Source organism: Silene latifolia, chromosome 8, assembly GCF_048544455.1.
Source record: "Silene latifolia isolate original U9 population chromosome 8, ASM4854445v1, whole genome shotgun sequence".
In the NCBI taxonomy this organism is placed as follows: Eukaryota; Viridiplantae; Streptophyta; class Magnoliopsida; order Caryophyllales; family Caryophyllaceae; genus Silene; species Silene latifolia.
Window position 1 is genome coordinate 97531893 of NC_133533.1, and position 20502 is coordinate 97552394.

Here is a 20502-nt window from a genome sequence, read left to right on the forward strand (position 1 = left end):
AGCTCGAAAGCGACTAAAATATTATCAGTTATAAGTCTCCCCGGGGTGAAAGCACTTTGATTTTCCGAAACAATATCCCCTAAGAATAATTTTAGCCGATTTGCAAGCACTTTAGACACCAACTTATAGATTACATTACACAAACTTATGGGTCGGAATTCGGTCATTTTATCCGGGCCTTTTTTCTTAGGTATAAGAACTATATACTCACTCTCATCCACTCTTTTCTTCCCTATTTCCTAAAACGGATTATTCAGGTTTTCTTCCCCTTTCCTTTTTGAGAAAGTTTTTATTAATATTATACTCCTACCTCTCTCCACTCATCAAACTCCACCATATCCTTTATTAATATTTAATTCTAATTATTCCTACTTCTCTCCAATAACCAAACTCCACCCATCTCCTTTATTAATATTTAATCCTAATTATTCATACCTCTCTCCAATTACCAAACCCCACTCATATTTTTATCAATATTATACTCTCCACCCTTAATCTCCGTGCCCACTTCAAAGAGGAACAAAAGAGTGGATGGGAGGGAGTATGTTTTATTAATATCATCAGGAATAGGGGCTCCCCTCAAAATACCCAAGACAGTTCTAACCACCGCTTTGCCGACAATATGCCAATAAGTTTGAAAAAATAACCATTCATATCGTCCGGTCCAGGAGCCTTCAACGGATGCATCTGGTTCAGCGCCAATTCCACCTCTTTGACACTGTATTCACCTCTTAAAAAATTATTCATTCTATCCGTCACCCGTCCCTCAACCACATCAAGAAGGTGCTCAAAATCCCTAGGCTGCCCAGACTCAAAAAGGTTCAAAAAATATCCACGAGCAACTCCCGAAATCGCATCAAATCCCTTGTGTACACGTCCGTCATCATCAGCCAGTTTCTCAATATGATTCCTTTGTTTTCTTTGACTCGCTTTTCGGTGAAAATATTTGGTATTTCTATCTCCTTCCTTGAGCCACAGGCCCCTCGATCGTTGCTTCCAAAATATTTCTTCTTGTTTCAATAAGTCAGCTATCTCCTTCACCAACCTTCTCCTTTCCCTAACAACCCCTCTAGATCGACTCCCCTCATTCAAGACTTTTAATCTCCTTCGCTTTCTATTAATGTCCCGCATAATTTTACCGATGCTTGTTCCTTTCTATTTTTGCAGGCCCTCAGCACAACGAGCTAACATACCCACCACGTCCACCCCTCGTCCCATGTATTTCGAATTGTATCCTCACAACCCTCCTCTCCTACCCAAATTTGCTCAAACCGGAAGAGCCGCTGACCCCGCGACTCCCTTTCATCCCTCCTATTTAGAAGCAGCTTAATAGGGGCATGGTCCGACCACTCCCTATCGAGATGAATAAGTTTGGCTCTCGGAAAACAATTAGACCAAGCTTCATTACATAGGGCTCGATCCAGACGACTCTGACGGTTATCCTTCTCCGCTTGACCATTATCATAAGTAAAAGCATAACCCTCAAAATCCATATCATGTAGACCACAATCATCAACAGTTTCTCTAAAATTATTCATTTGCCATTGGGCATGAGAACCACCTTTCATTTCCATAGCAAAAAGAATCTCGTTAAAGTCTTCTATACACACCCACGGGTCACTAGACTGAGCGCCTAATTCCCTAAGTAACTCCCAAGAAAGGTATCTATCAGCTACCACCGGCCAGCCATAAAAGCCCGTCACACGCCACACCCTACTCTCATCATGAATATCGAAATCCATATGGTGCATCGACGAAGACCTAAACACACATCTAACATGTTTTTTCCACATGAAAGCAAGCCCCCCTGATCTTCCAGCACAATCCACCTCCATGCTATCATAATCGTCCAAACACGTACGCACTCTCCTAAATTCTTCTCCGCTCAATTTAGTCTCGGAGAGAAAGACTAAAGCGGGGGCCTCTTTCCGTAATAAATTATGGAATCCGCCTACTGCAGCCGGGTTGCCTAACCCCCTGCAGTTAAGGCTTAAGAGATTCATTGGGCCCGGCAGGGTTGGACACTCCCAACCTCCGCCTCAGATGAACATACATCCATGATTTTCTGACATTTATTACCACCCACAGCCTCGTTCTCCTCGTCATTGTCACGACCTCTCTTATCACCAAGAATTACCGTCTCCCTTAGCTGATGACACACTAGACCACCATCTTTTTCGCTCATACCCCCTCCCCTAGCCATCCTATTCCATGTCGACAAGGCATTAGGTCCTTGTTCCCTCCCCTTATTCCCTACCATACTCTCTCCCCCCCATGCTACTATCACCATCCTTCCTCACTCCCTGCAACTCCCCATTCTCCTGTTCCCATATCCCTTCTACCATCCCTTGCTCCTTATCCTCCCCTCCTTCCATCACCATCTCCCGTACCTCCTCTCCTCCATCATTACGGCCTCCACCCTCCCTCTCAACGACAATACGCCCCTGTTTCAAACCTTCAAACCCACCGCGTTTAGCTCTAGTCTTGATCAAAATCTCTTGTAGCTTAACAATCATACTAGATATAGCATCTTCCTCACGCTTCTTGTACTCTTTTTCAAACACCTCCCCCAATGATCGAGCACTTTTACCACTCCCATCAGCCATTGTTTTAGTCGTACGCTATGGTGACGCCCTCAAACTATCATCAAACCGTAGCTCACCCTCCTCATACGGGCCGTCTTCACAATCCTTTTCGCCATGCCCTAAAGTGCCACAACCATAGCAAAAGATCGGTATACGTTCATATTTTCTATAAAGTTTTTCAAAAGCACGGTGTTTACTTGGTACTTCTATTTTTAAGGACAAAAACATATTTTTTGAGCTTTTAAGAAACTATTTTCAACTTTTAAAGATTGTGTGTTTGGTCAATTTGTATTTTTTTACCAAAAAACATTTTAAAAAGTTAGGCCAAATACACATAAAATATACTCCCTCTGTCCCGGTCAATTGTTATCCGTTTGTTTTGGCACAAAGATCTAGGAAAGAGAAATGAGTTAATTACTAAATGACAAATGGAACAAATTGAGTGTGAATGATCAAATTGTTCATCGAGTTCATTCTTAAAATAGAAAGGACAACAACTCACTAAGACACCCCAATGTGAAAAAAGGACAACAAATGACCGAGACAGAGGGAGTAATTGACTTGACTTGTCTAGTAGAAATAATGTAATTTCTATTTTTGCACACTTATCGGTGGTATTTATCGATTAACTAGGGTTTTATACTCGGTTATTAAATAAAGCGACTTTTATTTATTACTTTAAATTGTTTATTGCAACATCTAATCACAAGTAATTAGCCAGAGGCCTTATCTAATTAATTGATTTACCGCAGATCGAGAGCATGAAACGAAACACAAATAGGATTATACATCCAGTTGTACCATACGCATTGTACAATCGAGGTATAAGAATCCGAGCCTATATGTATTCTTTCTGAGCTAATTGTAATACTACGTTTTTCTAAGTCCTGTTACTCGGCCGAGTAATGCTTCGTGTGTTTCTGGTCAGGCTACTGTCCAGGAATACTCGGCCGAGTATGGTAATACTCGACCGAGTAAGGGATACTCGGCCGAGTATTCTCTATACTCGACCGAGTATCTGGTCTGACGGGAATTATTTTCGCGGTTTGATTAAAGACGATTAGAGTTATAAATTGAGATTTACTGTTTCACTTTTCCCTTTTTACAAAACCTAAAACATTCTACGTAACTCTAATCACCTCTAATCTCTCCCAAGATCGTTGATTGTTTGTGAGTCCTTGTTCTTTCCTCTCTTGCGTCGGTAAGCCACTAGTCCTATAAGTTTTGTCAGTTTGTCTTTTAGGGTTTACCTTAGTATTGGAATTTGGGAAAAGGGGTTATTTTGCAAGATTGTGATTGGATTGTATGATTGTTGTTAGGTGGAGAATTCGTAGAAGAGCAGTTCTAGCTTCCTTGTTGACTCGTATCAGATTTGTGCTAAGGTAGGGTTTCTCTACTCAGTTGATTGTGTAATTAATTTAAGATTGATGATTGTGATGTTGTGATTTAGTTGATATGGTAATATTGTTGTTGATTGAAATTTGGAATATCGGAGTTGGGATAGATTGATTGTGATTGTGAGGTGCATCCCCGGCTGAGTGGATTCACTTGCGGGAGTGGCTTCACGCCCTTGATTCGCTCCTTGTGGAACCCGCCCCAAGAAGGGATGTGCACATTAAGGAACATGGGTTGTTGCTCGTTGTGTCGGGCGGGGCTTAGGTGGGCAAGGCTGCGGTCCCCCACTGGCGGTGAGGATTACTTGTCGCGACAGTAATCTGGTGGGAGTACACAGTTATGAGATGAGATTGTGAGTTGGAGATTGATTGTGGAACAGTTGTTTTATCTTTGTTGTATTTTGGCTTACTTTAATTATGCAGTGAACTGACCCCGTTGTTGTTTTGTAAACCTGTGGTGATCCATTCGGGGATAGTGAGCAGATTGTGATAGGTGATGGTTGTCTTTAGTTACAGGGACGAGATGGGATGTCATCACTTCGAGTCTAGCTTCCGCTGTTACGAGTTTAACTGTTTTGATTTCAATTGTATTGGGATTCTAATACATTTCTTTTGAGTTGGTTTTGAGACAATGCAATCGTTAACTTTATATACTTTAATAAATGTTTTGGAATGGTTACTTTTGATATAATAGCGTCGGGAAACCGAGATGGCAACACTCTCTCATGCTAGGGTGGTCCTGGTAAGGCACCTTGGTATGTGGGGGTGTTACAAAGTGGTATCAGAGAGACGATTCTGGAACTAAAACCAATGAACCTAATGAATATAGGGAGTTTAAATAAAATGAACCCGGGGAGAGTTGTTTGGAGCTACCGCAAAGACTTGGGAGACATCCCGAAGTCGCATTGAGGCCCTTACAATCTTAAGCCGGTCAACATGGGGGTGTCTTGGGGATCGTTGTGTGTTTAAAGTTATGTGTGTTATACTTGTAGCTGTGATTCATGTGGAGTTATTGGATGAAATGAGAAAGTGAATTGCATAGTTGAACATGATAGACTTTGAGCATGATGCATGATTTATTACTTGGCTTTTAAAAGGGTAGTAAAGTGTTGAGATATCGAATTGCATGTTTAAGTATGTTCTCGTAAGTATATAGCTCGTTTTTGGCATGATTCGGCCGAGCAGGGCGGGTACTCGACCGAGTAGGGGATACTCGGCCGAGTAACCAAGCACTCGACCGATTGTTTATTTGTGTGTATGTGAAGCAGTAGCTACTGGTTATGATCCCTCGGCCGAGTAAGAGGGGTACTCGACCGAGTGAGGCATACTCGGCCGAGTAACACGTATACTCGACCGAGTGTGTTTTATGTGTTTTTGAGGTTGGCTACTTGATGAGTCATAATTATATGCATATTTATCCCTCACCTTAATTACTTTTGATACGGTTTTTGTGCTAATTTATATTAATTACATGCCTTTTATGTTAGAATGTTGTTACTTCCGCTATTCGATGTTTAATGCAGGAATGATGCATTTGAGGAGCAAAGGAATGAAATGGGCATCGCGGAGTGGGCATGAAGGAATACACGGAGCATGGCACGGGAATCTAGAACAATAAAGGAAGAGAAATAAAGAAGACAACACGAAGAAAGTGGACAGGAGCAAGTTCCTCGATCGAGTACAAGGAGGATTGATCGAGGAACCTTCATACTCGATCGAGTGAAGTGAGGCTCGATCGAGGAACCAGCCTAATTGATTAAAATATACAATGTCGAGAGTTGGGGTTCCTGAAAATTGGTGCCTCGATCGAGGAACCACTTATTTCCAGTATTTTCTGCAATTTCCTTAAAGTCGGTTATGTTTTACTATAAATCCCCAATTCGTACCCTAAGTTTATTTACGTCTTATTTTACCTAGCTACGCTTTATTTTACTTCTAAAACCCTAGAAAACTCTTAGTTTAGTTTATTGTTCTTACTTCCGGATCTAAGCTTGTTCTTCATTATTATTACGGTATTGTTTCTAATCTTTCTTCAATAATTATTATTCAATCGTTATTCGTCTTTTATTATTGTTCATCATGTTTCTTATTATTACTATTGTTGTTCTTCTCTTTAGTATGAGTAGTTAAGCCTTTAATCTAGGGAGAATGAGGATCTAGGTTGTTAGAAGGGGAATTAATTAATTAATTGATAGTTAAAATTGCTCTTTGTTGTTGTTCAGTTTATTGGTTTGAATCTAGTTGATTAGCTTCCGCAGGGTTAATTAATTAGTATTGCATAAACTAGGATTTTCACCGACCGGGTTAAGACTAGTAAAGGCTACAATAACTGAATAGAATTAACTTAATGATAGCGATCGCATGTTAAGTTAGATCTAAAGGACATATTAGAATCGACTGATCATATGACCTTAACAATATAATTAGCTCTATCAATGAATTAAATCACACCCCGAATAACTACCTAGTGAACCTAATCCCTAGACCTTTTAATATTAATGAATTCGTCTTATTTACTTTTATTGTAATTAGTTATTAGAAATCAAACAACCAAACCCCATAAACTGTTACTTTAAGGCAAACTTAGACACTAGCAAATAGATTATTACCGCCTCCCTGTGGATTCGATACTTGACTTACCACTAGCTATTTTATTAGTATTAAGCTAGGATTTATTTTGATTAAGGCCAAACGGCTGAAAATAACCTTATCAAATTTGGCGTCGTTGCCCGGGAGGCAACAATTTTTCTGTTTGTTTTTGTTTATTTTTGTCTTTTGTCTCAGGGAGCGTTAGTTCCTTGAGATAGTTTGATATTTTCTTGTTGTTTTCGTGTATGCCCAGGTCTAACAGGTTAGAGATTTTACCTTTTGATCTCGAGCCAGAGAAGACTTTTCGCTATAGACGAAAATTTCAAAGAGAAGTAAGTCGGGTGGAAGACTTGAGTACACTTGACTACGAGCGGTATACTTTCGCAGAAGATCCGTCCTTTGAAGAGGACACACTTATTTCTGCATTCGTTACTCCTACAACATCAAGGATGCCGACCTTGGCAAGTCATTCCGAACCCACGGTTGATTCCATTCCTAAAGGTTTCAAGCTCCCTACCACTAATAAAGGGACTTTTGAGATCAAGCCTTCTTACATAAGTCTGGTAGAGAGAAATTTATTCGGAGGAAAAGCCGGAGAGGACCCCGCCAAGCACATGGAGAAATTTGTCTCATATTGTTGTTCTATTCCTTTGAGAGCTGAGGTGACTCAAGATCAAGTCAAGCAGACTCTCTTTCCTTTATCTCTGAGAGATGATGCAGCAGAATGGCTACGTGACTTGAATATGGAGACGGACGCAACCACTAACTGGACTTCATTAGCGCTTGCATTCTACAAGAGGTATTTTCCACCACAGAAAACTAATGCTCTTAGAAGCCAGATCACGAGTTTTAAACAAGGTCCTACCGAAGATTTTTTCTTTTTTTGATAAAAACCCATAAGGGTTAATTCCTTACTTTCAAATCATCGCAAGCCAAAGATAACAACCAGTCCGGAAAATCCGTAATCCATCTACGTCTACCAGTAACCCATGGCAAGGAATGAGCAATACCATGTGCCACCCTATTAAAGTTTCTACGAACAAAAGTAAAGGAAATAGAACTAAACGAATTACAAAGATGCAAAATATCCTGGTAAATTAAAAACAGTTCACTCCTTCCAGACCGATGGTTCTTCAAATCTTCGATCACTCCTCGACAGTCGCTCTCGATCACGACAAAGGGAATTCCAGCGAGCTTGGCTTCTTTTAAGCCTTGTAGTACCGCCAACGCTTCAGCAATTTCCGGGGAAACCACGCGCGCCTCTTGTACAGCCACCCCCCATTGCACACTACCCGAGGCGTCCCGACATACCACTCCCAGCCCCGTCCCCATACCCTCCGCCACACCCGTATCAACATTGATTTTATACCACCCCGCGCTTGGTTTTAATGAAGCCTGGGTTCATTTCAAAAGGCTAGTTCGATCCGTTCCCCATCATGGCTTCCAGATATGGTTCCTTTACAACCAGTTTTACAACGGGTTGTTTGGAAATCACAGAGCTTTGCTTGATTCCGCTGCTAATGAGAGATTCCAGGATAATACTAATGATGGTAATGCTTGGAAGTTGATTGATCAGATAGCTACTCACACTACTGAGTATGGTAACCCCAGAGGTAGCAAGAGAGGAAGTGGTTCAGATAACGTTATTGCGGCACAGCTGGAGGCCTTAACGGCTCAAATAGCTGAATTAAAGACATCTCAGTCTTTGGGTAATAAGCAAGAAACGGTCCATATGGTTCACCAAGAAGTGTCTTGTGAGAGATGTAGGATAGATGGCCACACTGCGGCCAAGTATATGAGTACTATTGAGCAAGTCCACGCTGATACGTGCATTTTATATAGTCTTTTTAAGTCTCTTATGCACGTATTTCTATACTATCCTCGTAGTTTTATGCTACGAAATGCCCCGAATATTCTACTTTGGTTTGTTTTGCTTTATTTGCAGGAATGGACCTGAAAGTGGTGGAATCAAGCCTTTTATCGTATGTTTTGCATGTATTTGGAGGATGAGTGGATTTGGAGCGAGAATACTGCTGCTATGGGATGCGTGAAGTCATTTCGGAAGCTAAATCACCAAGTCAAGACTGAAGCTAACGACATAATGAGCTGGCTGAGTCAAAATCATTCGATCGAAGGCTTTATTAGTCGATCGAGCACTTTTGGAGGATGAGAAGACTCGATCGAGTACTTTATGTGTTCGATCGAGAGGAGCTTTTTAATGGTTCCTCGATCGAGTGGTTTATCTACTCGATCGAGTGGTTTTTGCTTATTTTTGTTCGATCGAGTATTTCTAAACGGTTCGATCGAGTAATTATCTAATGGGCTCGGGCTTCTTTAGTTTAATTTCGTTTTCTAGGTTTAATAATTGTCTTTCCTATAAATAGGAAAGACGACATTAGGTTTTGGCACCACTTGATACATCACTTCATATGTTACTTTTCTCCTGTTACTGCTGAATACTGCCTTTCTCTATTCTTCCGGAACTTATTTAGTAATTCTCTCTTTATTCTCTCTTTAATTTGGAATGTTCTTTATTTCTTTATCTTCTGCTTCCGTTTTATTTATTATGTTTAGCTAATTCCCCTGCTAGGATTTAGGGGATTCGATGAATTATTGTTAGTTGCTAATTAGGTTACAGATCTTTTGTTGTTGTTATGTCTATATTGTTAATCACTGCTATTAACTGTAACTAGCTACTTGAATCGGTGCATTTAACCTATTTAACCTTGGTAAGCCTTAACCTAGACCGGAAGGCTGGAAGGGGTGAGACCCGCAGTGAACAATAGGATGCTTTAGTGAGGGCGGAAGCTAAGCTAATAGTATTTTAGGGCGAATTGAGACCGGAAGGAGATATTCGTTGCCCCTTGGACTTATACGATCGACTGATCTGTGACCTTAGCTGCGACTAACCGATATTCATTGATGAACCAACAATCCTAGTTTTCTTTCTCTCTTATTAATTCCTCTTAACCTTTTCTCTTGCCTTAATCTCCTTTAGTTTAGTTTATTCAACTCAAACCCCCAATTGTGACTTTAGACAGACCGAGTTAAAAAGTAGATAGTGACCGCCTCCCTGTGGAGATCGACCCTACTTACCGCTGACTTTTGTTAGTAGTACTTAGGTATTTATTTTTGGTACCTGACGACGGTATCAAATTTTGGCGCCGTTGCCGGGGAGGCAACTATTTTATTTACTTGTTTATTTTTGTCTGTCTTTAGCCTCGAGGAATGTATTCCTTGAGGCCGTTCTCATCTTTTTCTCTAGTGCTGTTTTGATAGGTCCTACAGGTCCTACCTAGATAGTTCTAGGTAAAAGATCGTCAAGGGAAGGCTTGAGTACCTCTGATCTTCCACCTATGTTCCATTCCATGGCGCAACAGGTGGTTTACTGTGAGAGATGTGGAACTGTTGGGCACAATGCCACTGTTTGTTTGACAGGGAGCGATGAAGTTTGTGCATTTAAGCAGCGTAGACAAGCCAGTCAACCTTTTGCAATTGTGCCGCCTTATCCGCTTTATCAACGGGGCTATCAAAAGCCTCCATTCATTTGGCCACAGCAACAATAAGCTCCTCCTCCTGATAGACAGAAAGAAGAGATTCCGGAACTGAAATCTTTGATCAAGACACTTGCATTTAAAATGCAAGAGTATGATAGATATACGTACACTCAAATCGATGAGCTTGAGTCTCAAATAGCTCAGTTAGCCGTTGAGACGACCTTTAGGCACGCAGAGAGTGGTCTTACCCATGAAGGACCCGAGTTGCCTATCGACGCTCATGATTTGTATGACTCGGAATGCGATTATCTATCTGAAAATGAAGCAAGCTACGAAGATTTCAGCGCTGCACTAGAACAATCACTCGATCGAGCTAGTAATAGTGTTCGATCGAGTGAAATATCTGAGGAAGTGTTCGATCGAACAGAAAATTTCACTCGATCGAACAACAACTATAAAGAAGATCTCGATCGAGCATGTTCTTGTGTTCGATCGAGTAAAAATCAAGAGGAAAGCTCTCGATCGAGTTCTGTCTCTACTCGATCGACTATTTTGGCCATGGAGAGCAATGATTTGTCACTTGGGTCCGTTTTGGATGACGAATTTGCTGAAGACAATGGTTATGGTGAATCTCCCCTTTTCAAAGCCGAGCTGGATGCGCTAGAGGCTGCGATATATGGGACAAAACCCACTGATACGTGCATTTTATATAGTCCTTTTAGGCCTTTTTATGAACGTATTTCTATGCTATTATCGTAGTTTTATGCTACGAAATGCCCCGAATATGCTACTTTGGTTTGTTTTGTTCTATTTGCAGGAATGGACCAAAAAGTAGTGAAATCAAGCTTTTTACCGTCCGTTTAGCATGCATTTGAAGGAAGAGTGAATTTAGAGCGGAAATGTAGCTGTCTCGGGATGCGTGAAGACATGTCGGAAGCTAAAAAGACAAGTCAAAGCTGAAACTAACGAAATTATGGGCTGCTGAAGTTAGATATCTCTCGATCGAGTACTTTACTAGCCGATCGAGTGGTTTTGGATGGAATAATAGGTCGATCGAGTATGTATTATGGCCGATCGAATAGATTCAATTTAGGGTTTACTCGAACGAGTAGATTTTCTACTCGATCGAGTGGTTTGAGCTTATTTCTGCTCGATCGAGCAGTTTAAAAGGGCTCGATCGAGTGGAATCGCTTATGGGCTCGGGCTTTTTGTTTTATTTTGTAATTAGGTTAAATAAAACTCGTCTCCTCTATAAATAGGACGGCGACTAACACTAAAAACATACGGGAGAACACATCTGGGACTCCGTTCCCTGATACTTTTCTTTGCTCTTTCACTGTTATACATTCCTTTCATTCTTTTCATCCCGGATGCTTTTCTCTGTAACTCTTTCTTCCCTTTTTCCCTTTTCTCTCTTTTACTTAATGTTTATTCCTATTTCTCTTGCTTTTACTCTTTCTTTATTTATGTCTAGCTAATTATCCCTGCTAGGATTTAGAGGAGTCGATGATTATTGTTAATTGTTAAATAGTTTGCATATCTGTCGTTGTTATTATGTCTCTGTTGTTTATCACTGCCTTAAACTGTATCTAGCTATTTGAATCGATGCATTTAGCCTTTTTAACATTGGTAATCCTTGACCTAGACCGGAAGGTTGGAAGGGGTGAGACCTGCAGTGAGCATTAGGGCACTTTAGTGAGGGCGGAAGCTAAGCTATTAGTGTTTTAGGGCGAATTGAAACCGGTAGGAGATATTCGTTGCCCCTTAGACCGATACAACTGACTGATCTGTGACCTTAGCTGCAATTGACCGATAATCATTGATGACCCGACATCCAAGTTCCCTTTTCTTATTATTAATCTCCCTTTTTATTTCCGCTTGCCTTAATCTCAGTAGTTTAGTTAAATCAATTCAAACCCCCTTCTGATGACTTTAGACAAACCGAGTTGACAAGTAGATAGTGACCGCCTCCCTGTGGAGATCGACCCTACTTACTGCTAGCTTCTGTTAGTGTAACTAGGTATTTTATTTTTGGTACCTGACGACGGTATCAAATTTTGGCGCCGTTGCCGGGGAGGCAACTATTTTATTTACTTGTTTAATTTTGTCTGTTTTTAGCCTCAAGGAATTTATTCCTTGAGGCCGTTCTCATCTTTTTATCTAGTGTTGTTTTGATAGGCCCTACAGGTCCTACCTAGATAGTTCTAGGTAAAAGATCGTCAAAGGGAAAGCTTGAGTACCTTTGACCCATCACCTATGTTCCATTATATGGCGCAGCGGGTGATTTACTGTGGGAGATGTGGTGCTGCTGGGCACAATGCAGCTATTTGCATGGCAGAGAACGACGAGGTCTACGTGTTCAAGCACCGTAGACGAGCTAGTCAAACAGTTGTAATTGCGCCGCCACATCCACCTTATAACCGAGGCTATCAAAAGCCTCCTTTTGTCTGGCCACCGCAACAACAAACCCTTCCTCCTGTTGAAGAGAATGAAGGGGCTGCCGAGTTGAAGTCTATGGTAAAAGCACTCATGCTTCAAATGCAAGAAAGCGATAAATCTAGGGAAGCTCACCTCAAGCTACTTGAATCTCAAGTAGCTCAATTAGCTGCCGAGTTGGATTATAGCGACTCAGAGACGGAATATGCTGTTTTTCCTATCAGTAGTCTTTCCCATGAAAGACCCGAGTTGTCTAGTGATGATGAAGACATTTATGACTCGGAAGTTGAAGGTGATAATGAAGATGAAGCTTTTCTCAAGCACTTCACCACGGTCCAGCCTAACCCACTCGATCGAACAGTCCACATTGCTCGATCGAGTAAATTCTATGATGAGGAAGTCGATCGAGTAGATTTAACTGCTCGATCGAATGGTTTGTGTGAAGAAACCTCTCGATCGAGTTCCATAGCTGCTCGATCGAGCTATTTGGCCATAAAGAGCAATGAAACGTCATCTTGGTTCGTTTTGGATGACAATTTTGACGATGACAATGGTTATTCTGAATCTCCCCTTTTCAAAGCCGAGCTGGATGCGCTTGAGGCTGCGATTTACGGGACGGTTTCACTGAGGAGGGTGACGAGAAGACAGCTGAGTCGGTAATTGCTCCTAGCACGGAAGAGGTAATATCTTCCTTTGTCAATGATTCCGTCATTGAGAGCAACCAACCCGAGGTAGTTAACGATAATTTTATTATTGTTTGTTTGAGTAGTACATTGCCTCACTTGACTTATGCTTCGTATTTCAATGCTATACCCCCTCCCAGTCGGTCAAATAATTTAACAGTTTTTCACCGTTCTTGTCATCTTAATTTTGTTAATCTGAAACGTTGCCCTAGATTATTATTAATTGCTCCCGAGCTCCTTTATTTCGTGGACAAATTTAGGAGCTGTCATAGGAAATTCGTTAGGCTTAAACGGTTGCACATTTCAATTTCCTATTTTATTTTTATATTATGGTGCTACTTATGCTCTTGTGTAGCACATGCGCAGATATATGATCTCATGCTAAGAGCTTTAAGTTGTTTTGATTATGACTGATTGGAGCAGCTGGATAAAAAAGAAGGTCGAGCTGGGACCTGACTGAAACTAGCGCTACCCGGGAGGCAACCCGGAGATTTTATTTTTAGTTGTTTTTCAAACATTTCATAGTTGTAATAATTGTTCTTCGTACCATTGGCTGGATCAGTTATGCTTGTTTTGTTAGTTTTGCGGGCTGTTTTTGTCGCATCTTTGCAGGAATATATTAAGGATGACTCGATCGAGTATTTTTTTGTACTCGATCGAACACTTTTGCTGCTAAATTCACTCGATCGAGTATATATTCTTCTCGATCGAGTACCTGCTAAAAGATGACCCCTCGTTCGAGTGCCCTATCTTCCTCGATCGAGCTACTTAAGATGCCCATTGCTTGGATTAGCTCCCTGTGACGATGTTTTGGCAGCTGTTTGCGACCTCCCATGTTGCTGGCTGGTTTGGGGAGGTCCCTTATTAGCGTAATCTTGTAAGCTTTCTGCATCTTCACTCTTTCTCTTTTAGTTTGCATTTCCTTTCCATGTTTTGGTACAATGGGGGCATTGTACGGTTTGGTTTGGGGAGGTTATGCATCCATATCTGTGTCTGCATGTTGTTTTATTGCATTTCTGTTATCACGTTTGAATTCTGTATGCACTGTTGTTTATTTTTCATAAAATTCATAAATCTCATAAAAATTGAAAATTTCGAAAAATTCAAAAAAATTTCACGTTTATTTTAGCATGTTGGTTGAGTCGGAACGGTGGATTTCAATGATGAAATTGCACTATAATTGTCTTTTTGCTTAAGCCTTGCATTGAACTATATATTCTTTTAGCTTTGTCTTTTGCATATCTACGAGTTTATGTTGAAATTTAGCTGAACGAATAGACTTGACCTGGAAATTTTGGCAAGCTACTTATAATTTCTAAGGAACTAGAGCTTAATAAACTGGTGTCATTTGTGACCAGTTTCATGTAAGACTGTGAGTAGTTACTCCTTGCATAGCATGTTCATTAATTTGAACGTATATGAAATTCAATTGCTTTTTGCCTACATACATTCGGGTTAGTGGTTGGTGTCACATGCAGGGAGGCGCTTACAATTTTCCTTTCTTTCATTTTTACCCATTTAACTCCACATTAGCCAAATTTGCCTTTTGACCCTTAACTACATTCCAAATTTAGCCTGTCTTGTCAAGCTAGTTTAGTGTATGTTTTTGCGGTATATATTTATTGTGCCAAGTTGGCTTGTATCCATTGATTCGGAGTTGATAAATTTATGAAGAAAAGAAAAAAAGAAAAAAAAAAGAAAAAAAAACGTGAAAAAGAAAAAGAAAAAAGATTTCGAACAAAAAAGAAGAAAAAAACATGAAAAATGAAAAAAAAAGAAAAAATTCGAAAAAGAAAAAGAAACCGAAAAAAAAAGATGTTGTTTGATGAGACGGTTTCTGCTCCTATGCTTTATTTACATTTATTGAGGAGTATTTTCAGTTCGGTTTGGTGAGTTTTGTGCCAAATGAAGGGCGCTCGTGCTTAATTCTATAATTGAGTTGGAAATGGATGTTGTCATATGGTTTTGCTTAGGTACTAGCTTGGCCGCCTATACCTCCACATTTCCATAAAATGTATTGCCTTTTCTTACCCATTCCCTCACTTTCCCATATCATTTATAAGCCCTCGGCTGTGACGGGCATTGTTGGTTGGAATGTATGTATGGTACTTGAATCGTCTATCATATTAGTTGCATGCATGTTATGTAGGTCGCAGTTTAGATGAGTGACTGTATTCTCTTTCCCTCTTACACATAATTATTCACCCTTTGCTGCATGAGAGAAGAATGACCCGTGAGAGTCCATTATTAAAGGTCTTGCAAGGTCGACGGTTCAGCTTTATTTATAGACATCCTATAACTCGTTTGCATTTGACTGCTTTGCTATAAGTGTTAGTTTGCTTGCATTAAATTAGTTTAAGTGGGCATTTGTAGCTAGCTCTGAGTTATCTTTTCCCGTTCCATTAGTTTGCATTTAGTTTACTCGAGGACGAGTAAAGATTTGGTTTGGGGAGATTTGATACGTGCATTTTATATAGTCCTTTTAGGCCTTTTTATGCACGTATTTCTATGCTATTATCGTAGTTTTATGCTACGAAATGCCCCGAATATGCTACTTTGGTTTGTTTTGTTCTATTTGCAGGAATGGACCAAAAAGTAGTGAAATCAAGCTTTTTACCGTCCGTTTAGCATGCATTTGAAGGAAGAGTGAATTTGGAGCGGAAATGTAGCTGTCTCGGGATGCGTGAAGACATGTCGGAAGCTAAAAAGACAAGTCAAAGCTGAAACTAACGAAATTATGGGCTGCTGAAGTTAGATATCTCTCGATCGAGTACTTTACTAGCCGATCGAGTGGTTTTGGATGGAATAATAGGTCGATCGAGTATGTATTATGGCCGATCGAATAGATTCAATTTAGGGTTTACTCGAACGAGTAGATTTTCTACTCGATCGAGTGGTTTGAGCTTAGTTCTGCTCGATCGAGCAGTTTAAAAGGGCTCGATCGAGTGGAATCGCTTATGGGCTCGGGCTTTTTTTTTATTTTGTAATTAGGTTAAATAAAACTCGTCTCCTCTATAAATAGGACGGCGACTAACACTAAAAACATACGGGAGAATACATCTGGGACTCCGTTCCCTGATACTTTTCTTTGCTCTTTCACTGTTATACATTCCTTTCATTCTTTTCATCCCGGATGCTTTTCTCTGTAACTCTTTCTTCCCTTTTTCCCTTTTCTCTCTTTTACTTAATGTTTATTACTCTTTCTCTTGCTTTTACTCTTTCTTTATTTATGTCTAGCTAATTATCCCTGCTAGGATTTAGAGGAGTCGATGATTATTGTTAATTGTTAAATAGTTTGCAGATCTGTCGTTGTTATTATGTCTCTGTTGTTTATCACTGCCTTATGTAGACACCTCGTTTCTGCACCTCCCGCAAACCACCCGGTGATGATTGGGCCGCATGTTTGGTACGCGGAACGATTTGTGATAGTTCGTAAGTTTATCGTCAAGTGATTGCTCAAACATTAATGTCTACCTCTTGGTTGTCATCTAGGTGTCATTACGGTCGTTTTGGCAGTAATTAGAGTTCATTTGGAGTCCGGGTCAAAAACCGTCTTCATTTCCTAAAACCGTCAAATCCCGAGTCAAAGCAATGTGCTTGTCTACCTAAGGTTAGGATGTCATAAAATGTTGTGATTATATCTCATTTTGAGTCTCATGTCACTTCATTAGGCTAAACTAAAAGTTTACATTACAAAATGTGCATTTCATTTAGTTAAAATGATAACCCGACCTTTAGGCCCGTTTTACGAGATCATAACTACTTTTTTGGGTCAGGCCTATTTCACAGAAAGTTCTAGATCTTTCTTTTAGCTTTCCAACGCCACCGAAATCACCTTAATCCGAGTCTTGTAGAGAAAGTTATGCCTAAAATACGACAGACTGTCAAACGCGTTTTCTACGCGCAGAGGAACCTACCCGGGAAAGGACGCAGCAAGTGCTTTGCGCCTCTTCCAAGGGACGCAGCCACGCGCCTTTTCCCAGGGCTTTCTTTTTGTCCAAGTTTCCGCGTTTAACCTAAGTCGGTTATTTCCGGATCTTTCTCTCCTTTCCATATTTCCGTCGTGTGATTAGTATAAATAGGAGCCTTCGCTCCTCATATTTCTCACGCGAGTGTCCGCCCTTCTCTTCTCCCTTTGCATTCTAGACTTTGTTCTTACTATTTGGCGCTTACGTGCTTGAACTTTCGACCACGTAAGCTCGGATCCTTCCGGGTACCAGCCTCTCCGTTGCATGACCGACCAATTTGACCAACTCCACTTCAATCAACTTAATTAATCAATCGTTTTCCTCTTACGAGGGCACTTTCTTTGCATTCGCATCGAGCATCACTAATCGATATCTTAGTCCTTCTCGTTTCGTCAACATGTAAGTCTGAGAGTGTAAATCTCTCTTTTATTTATTGTATTTTATTTATTGTATAATCATTTGTAAGGTTTATGTCGAAAATACCTCATTAAAACCGATTTCTAAAACCGTCTTTAAAACCTCTTTTTACGGATTTTCAGAAGACTGACAGTCGAGAAAAGACGCAGCAACTGCTGCGCCTCTTCGAAGGAGCGCAGTTCCTGCTGCGCCTCTTCGTGAGGCTGCCGCAGTTCCTGCTTCTTTTCTTCTTCTTCGTCCTCTGTAAATTTCGTCTTGCTTTTGTTTATTTTGTTTGTTTGATTAATTCTTCGGTACAATAGTTTAATAATTCACATGTACATAATTCATCATTCATTAATATGTTTTAATCATCATAAATCCGACCTTAAATCCCAAATAATCTAATATTTGCGGGTTTTTCGTTATTAAATTCAATTCCGGGTTGTAGAGATTCGATTTGTTCATATTGGGTTTCTGGGATTCGTCTTTGATATAGTTTCATCTGTTTATTCACATGTTCATTGTATATTCGTCACTAATCCATCGTATCTAACTTAATCAATTGATTCAATTTGTATGGTTCATTAATATTACTCCACCTTGTATTAATTCGTTTGCATCCGTCTTATCCATGTTTTACTGTTTTTATGACCCAATCATATGTTAAACAACATGTTAATCACTTTCATCCGAGTAAATATCATCAATCAATCATTAAATTTATCAATCGACATTAACGGCTTGCAATTACGGCTTCACGGCCCAGAATCGAAGTTAGGCCAAATGACGCAGCGTCTGCGCGCGCTATTCCAAAGGACGCACTCTCTGCAACTGCTGTTCGGCCGAGTTCGTCCCAACTCCGTTTCTGCCTTGACGTAGTTTAATTAGCTTACGTAATTAATTAACTAATATCCGTAATATCACTAACTTCTGTTCGTTTATTTCATTAATTTTATCCTTTTATTCTTTTATTTCTTTTTATCAAATTATCCGTTTTAAAGGTATTTTCGACATAAATCGCCTATTCCAATGTAATTATTGTAATTTATATTCATTGTATTTCTTTTATCGTTTGTATGTTTTCACATGTAAATGAGAATTAAATCCAATTTCGACCCAATTGTATGCTAAACTACTTGTCAACCGACTTAGTCTTAATTCACATGTTAGGATTAATCTATGGATGTTGCATTGCATGCATATAACCGACGATATATCCAGTATAAATGATATCCCTAATCATTAGTAGAGGCCGCTATCGAGGCGGGCGGGATTAGGTGTTCGATCAAAAGAGCTTCCTAATACGTACCCTCACCCCTTACTCCAGATCTCCGTGAGCACCCGTGTTCATTGGCATCCACGAGAGTCATTCTAGACATAGAATGCTAAGGGTAACGATTGCTTAGTGTTCATGTCACTACTTTATGTCTTGACATGACATGAGGTATTCGAACGGTTCCAATTTCCCATAAAAATTGGTGGCGACTCCATACAAAATGCAAACGCTTGTTTCGTTTCTCACCAAGCGCCCCGTGGGCGGCCCGTCCACGCTTTGGCGACTCATTGGGATAATACACTTACGTGTAGCTAAGGGTGAAACTTGAACAAGGTTAGGGAATAGTTTGTACAAGACAATTGTCGGTTTTCATAACTCGGTCTTCCTAGACCGTTTTATTCGGCCTTCCTAGGCCCAACCCAACCCATTCGACCAATCGTTCCGTCTAAACGGTCCTAATTCTTATTTGGGCCTAAGGATGGATAACGATTGACGTCAACCATACCATGGTACTTACTCTTGTTTGTATCAAGGGCCTTCACTACTTGAGGAAATGGACAAGGAATCGGCCTTACTCTTGTTTGGTACGAGCCTCTCCACAGACTTCGGGTTTGATGGTTCGGTATGGCAACCCACCCTTCAAACCAAAACCCTTTTAAATGCACTCAGCATCCCGTTATAATGCTTGTATAATGTTTGTACCTTATGTGATCACCATTTCTAAACGAAACCATGACGATTTTTGTAAAATCAAAATCCTTTTTTTTTAACATGAAAATTTCGAAAAAGGCCCAAGATTAGCACAAAACAAAGCCAAAACTCTGTCCATATATCGAGTCAAACTTCGGGCCTAAAACCCATTTCAAAACTAAATACAAAACAAAAAAAAAACAAAAAAAAAAAAACAAAAAAAAAAAACAAAAAAAAAAACAAAAAAAAAAAACAAAAAAAAAATCCAAAAAAAAAAAACAAAAAACAAAAACGTTTTAATCAAAATATTTTTCAAACCATGTAAATGTAAATATGTAATTTCAATTGGGCTAAGTTAGAGTCGGAGTTCAAACCGACTATGTCCTAGTCGGAACTTTGTCGAGTCATGAACCCGTCTTCCTTTACATTTTGGGTCTTTTCAAATTCAAGTCAAGTCCTAAGGCGTCACGCCGTCATTTTGGACCCCCTACCCCAATTCAGTTAGGATCTAAACACTCGAGTCACACGTTCCGAGGCTCAACACACGAGTCTCAATGGGCCTCATATTTGAGTCTAAACTACAACAGTCTTCTTAACACCTATAAGCAAACCTCGAGTCTAGAATCAACACGTGTCATCAATCCCGTCAATCAAGTCAACCACATAAACGTCACTCTGTCAAAATCAACACTCGAGTCTAAATGAAAGTCGAGCACCGTGAATTCAAACACGAGAAGTCGCTCACGACATTTCACGAGTTCACAAATCAAGTCTAGATGTGTCATCTTATCCCTTCCTTTGTTTGTTGCTCTAGTATGCGTGATTCCATGTCAGATCAAGTTGTAATGCGCATCATTTTCTTCTCGGTAGGAATTCCGCAATTTCCAATGAAAGTGTTTAAGAACGTTTATCTGTCGATGTCAAGGGACTAAGTGCTGCAGTCATTAAGATTCAAGCCACCATCGAAGACTTGAGCGCTCGTGTC

The 20502-nt window shown here is 40.1% G+C and overlaps 1 protein-coding gene across 1 annotated transcript; it reads right to left on the bottom strand.

Annotated features, from left to right (window-relative positions):
- Positions 1-1184: 1184 nt before the first annotated feature.
- LOC141595561 (uncharacterized) lies at positions 1185-2003 on the bottom strand. Its single transcript, XM_074415528.1, has one exon. It carries the CDS (start codon positions 2001-2003, stop codon positions 1185-1187), a length of 819 nt encoding a protein of 272 aa, XP_074271629.1.
- Between the last annotated feature and the right edge of the window lie 18499 nt (positions 2004-20502).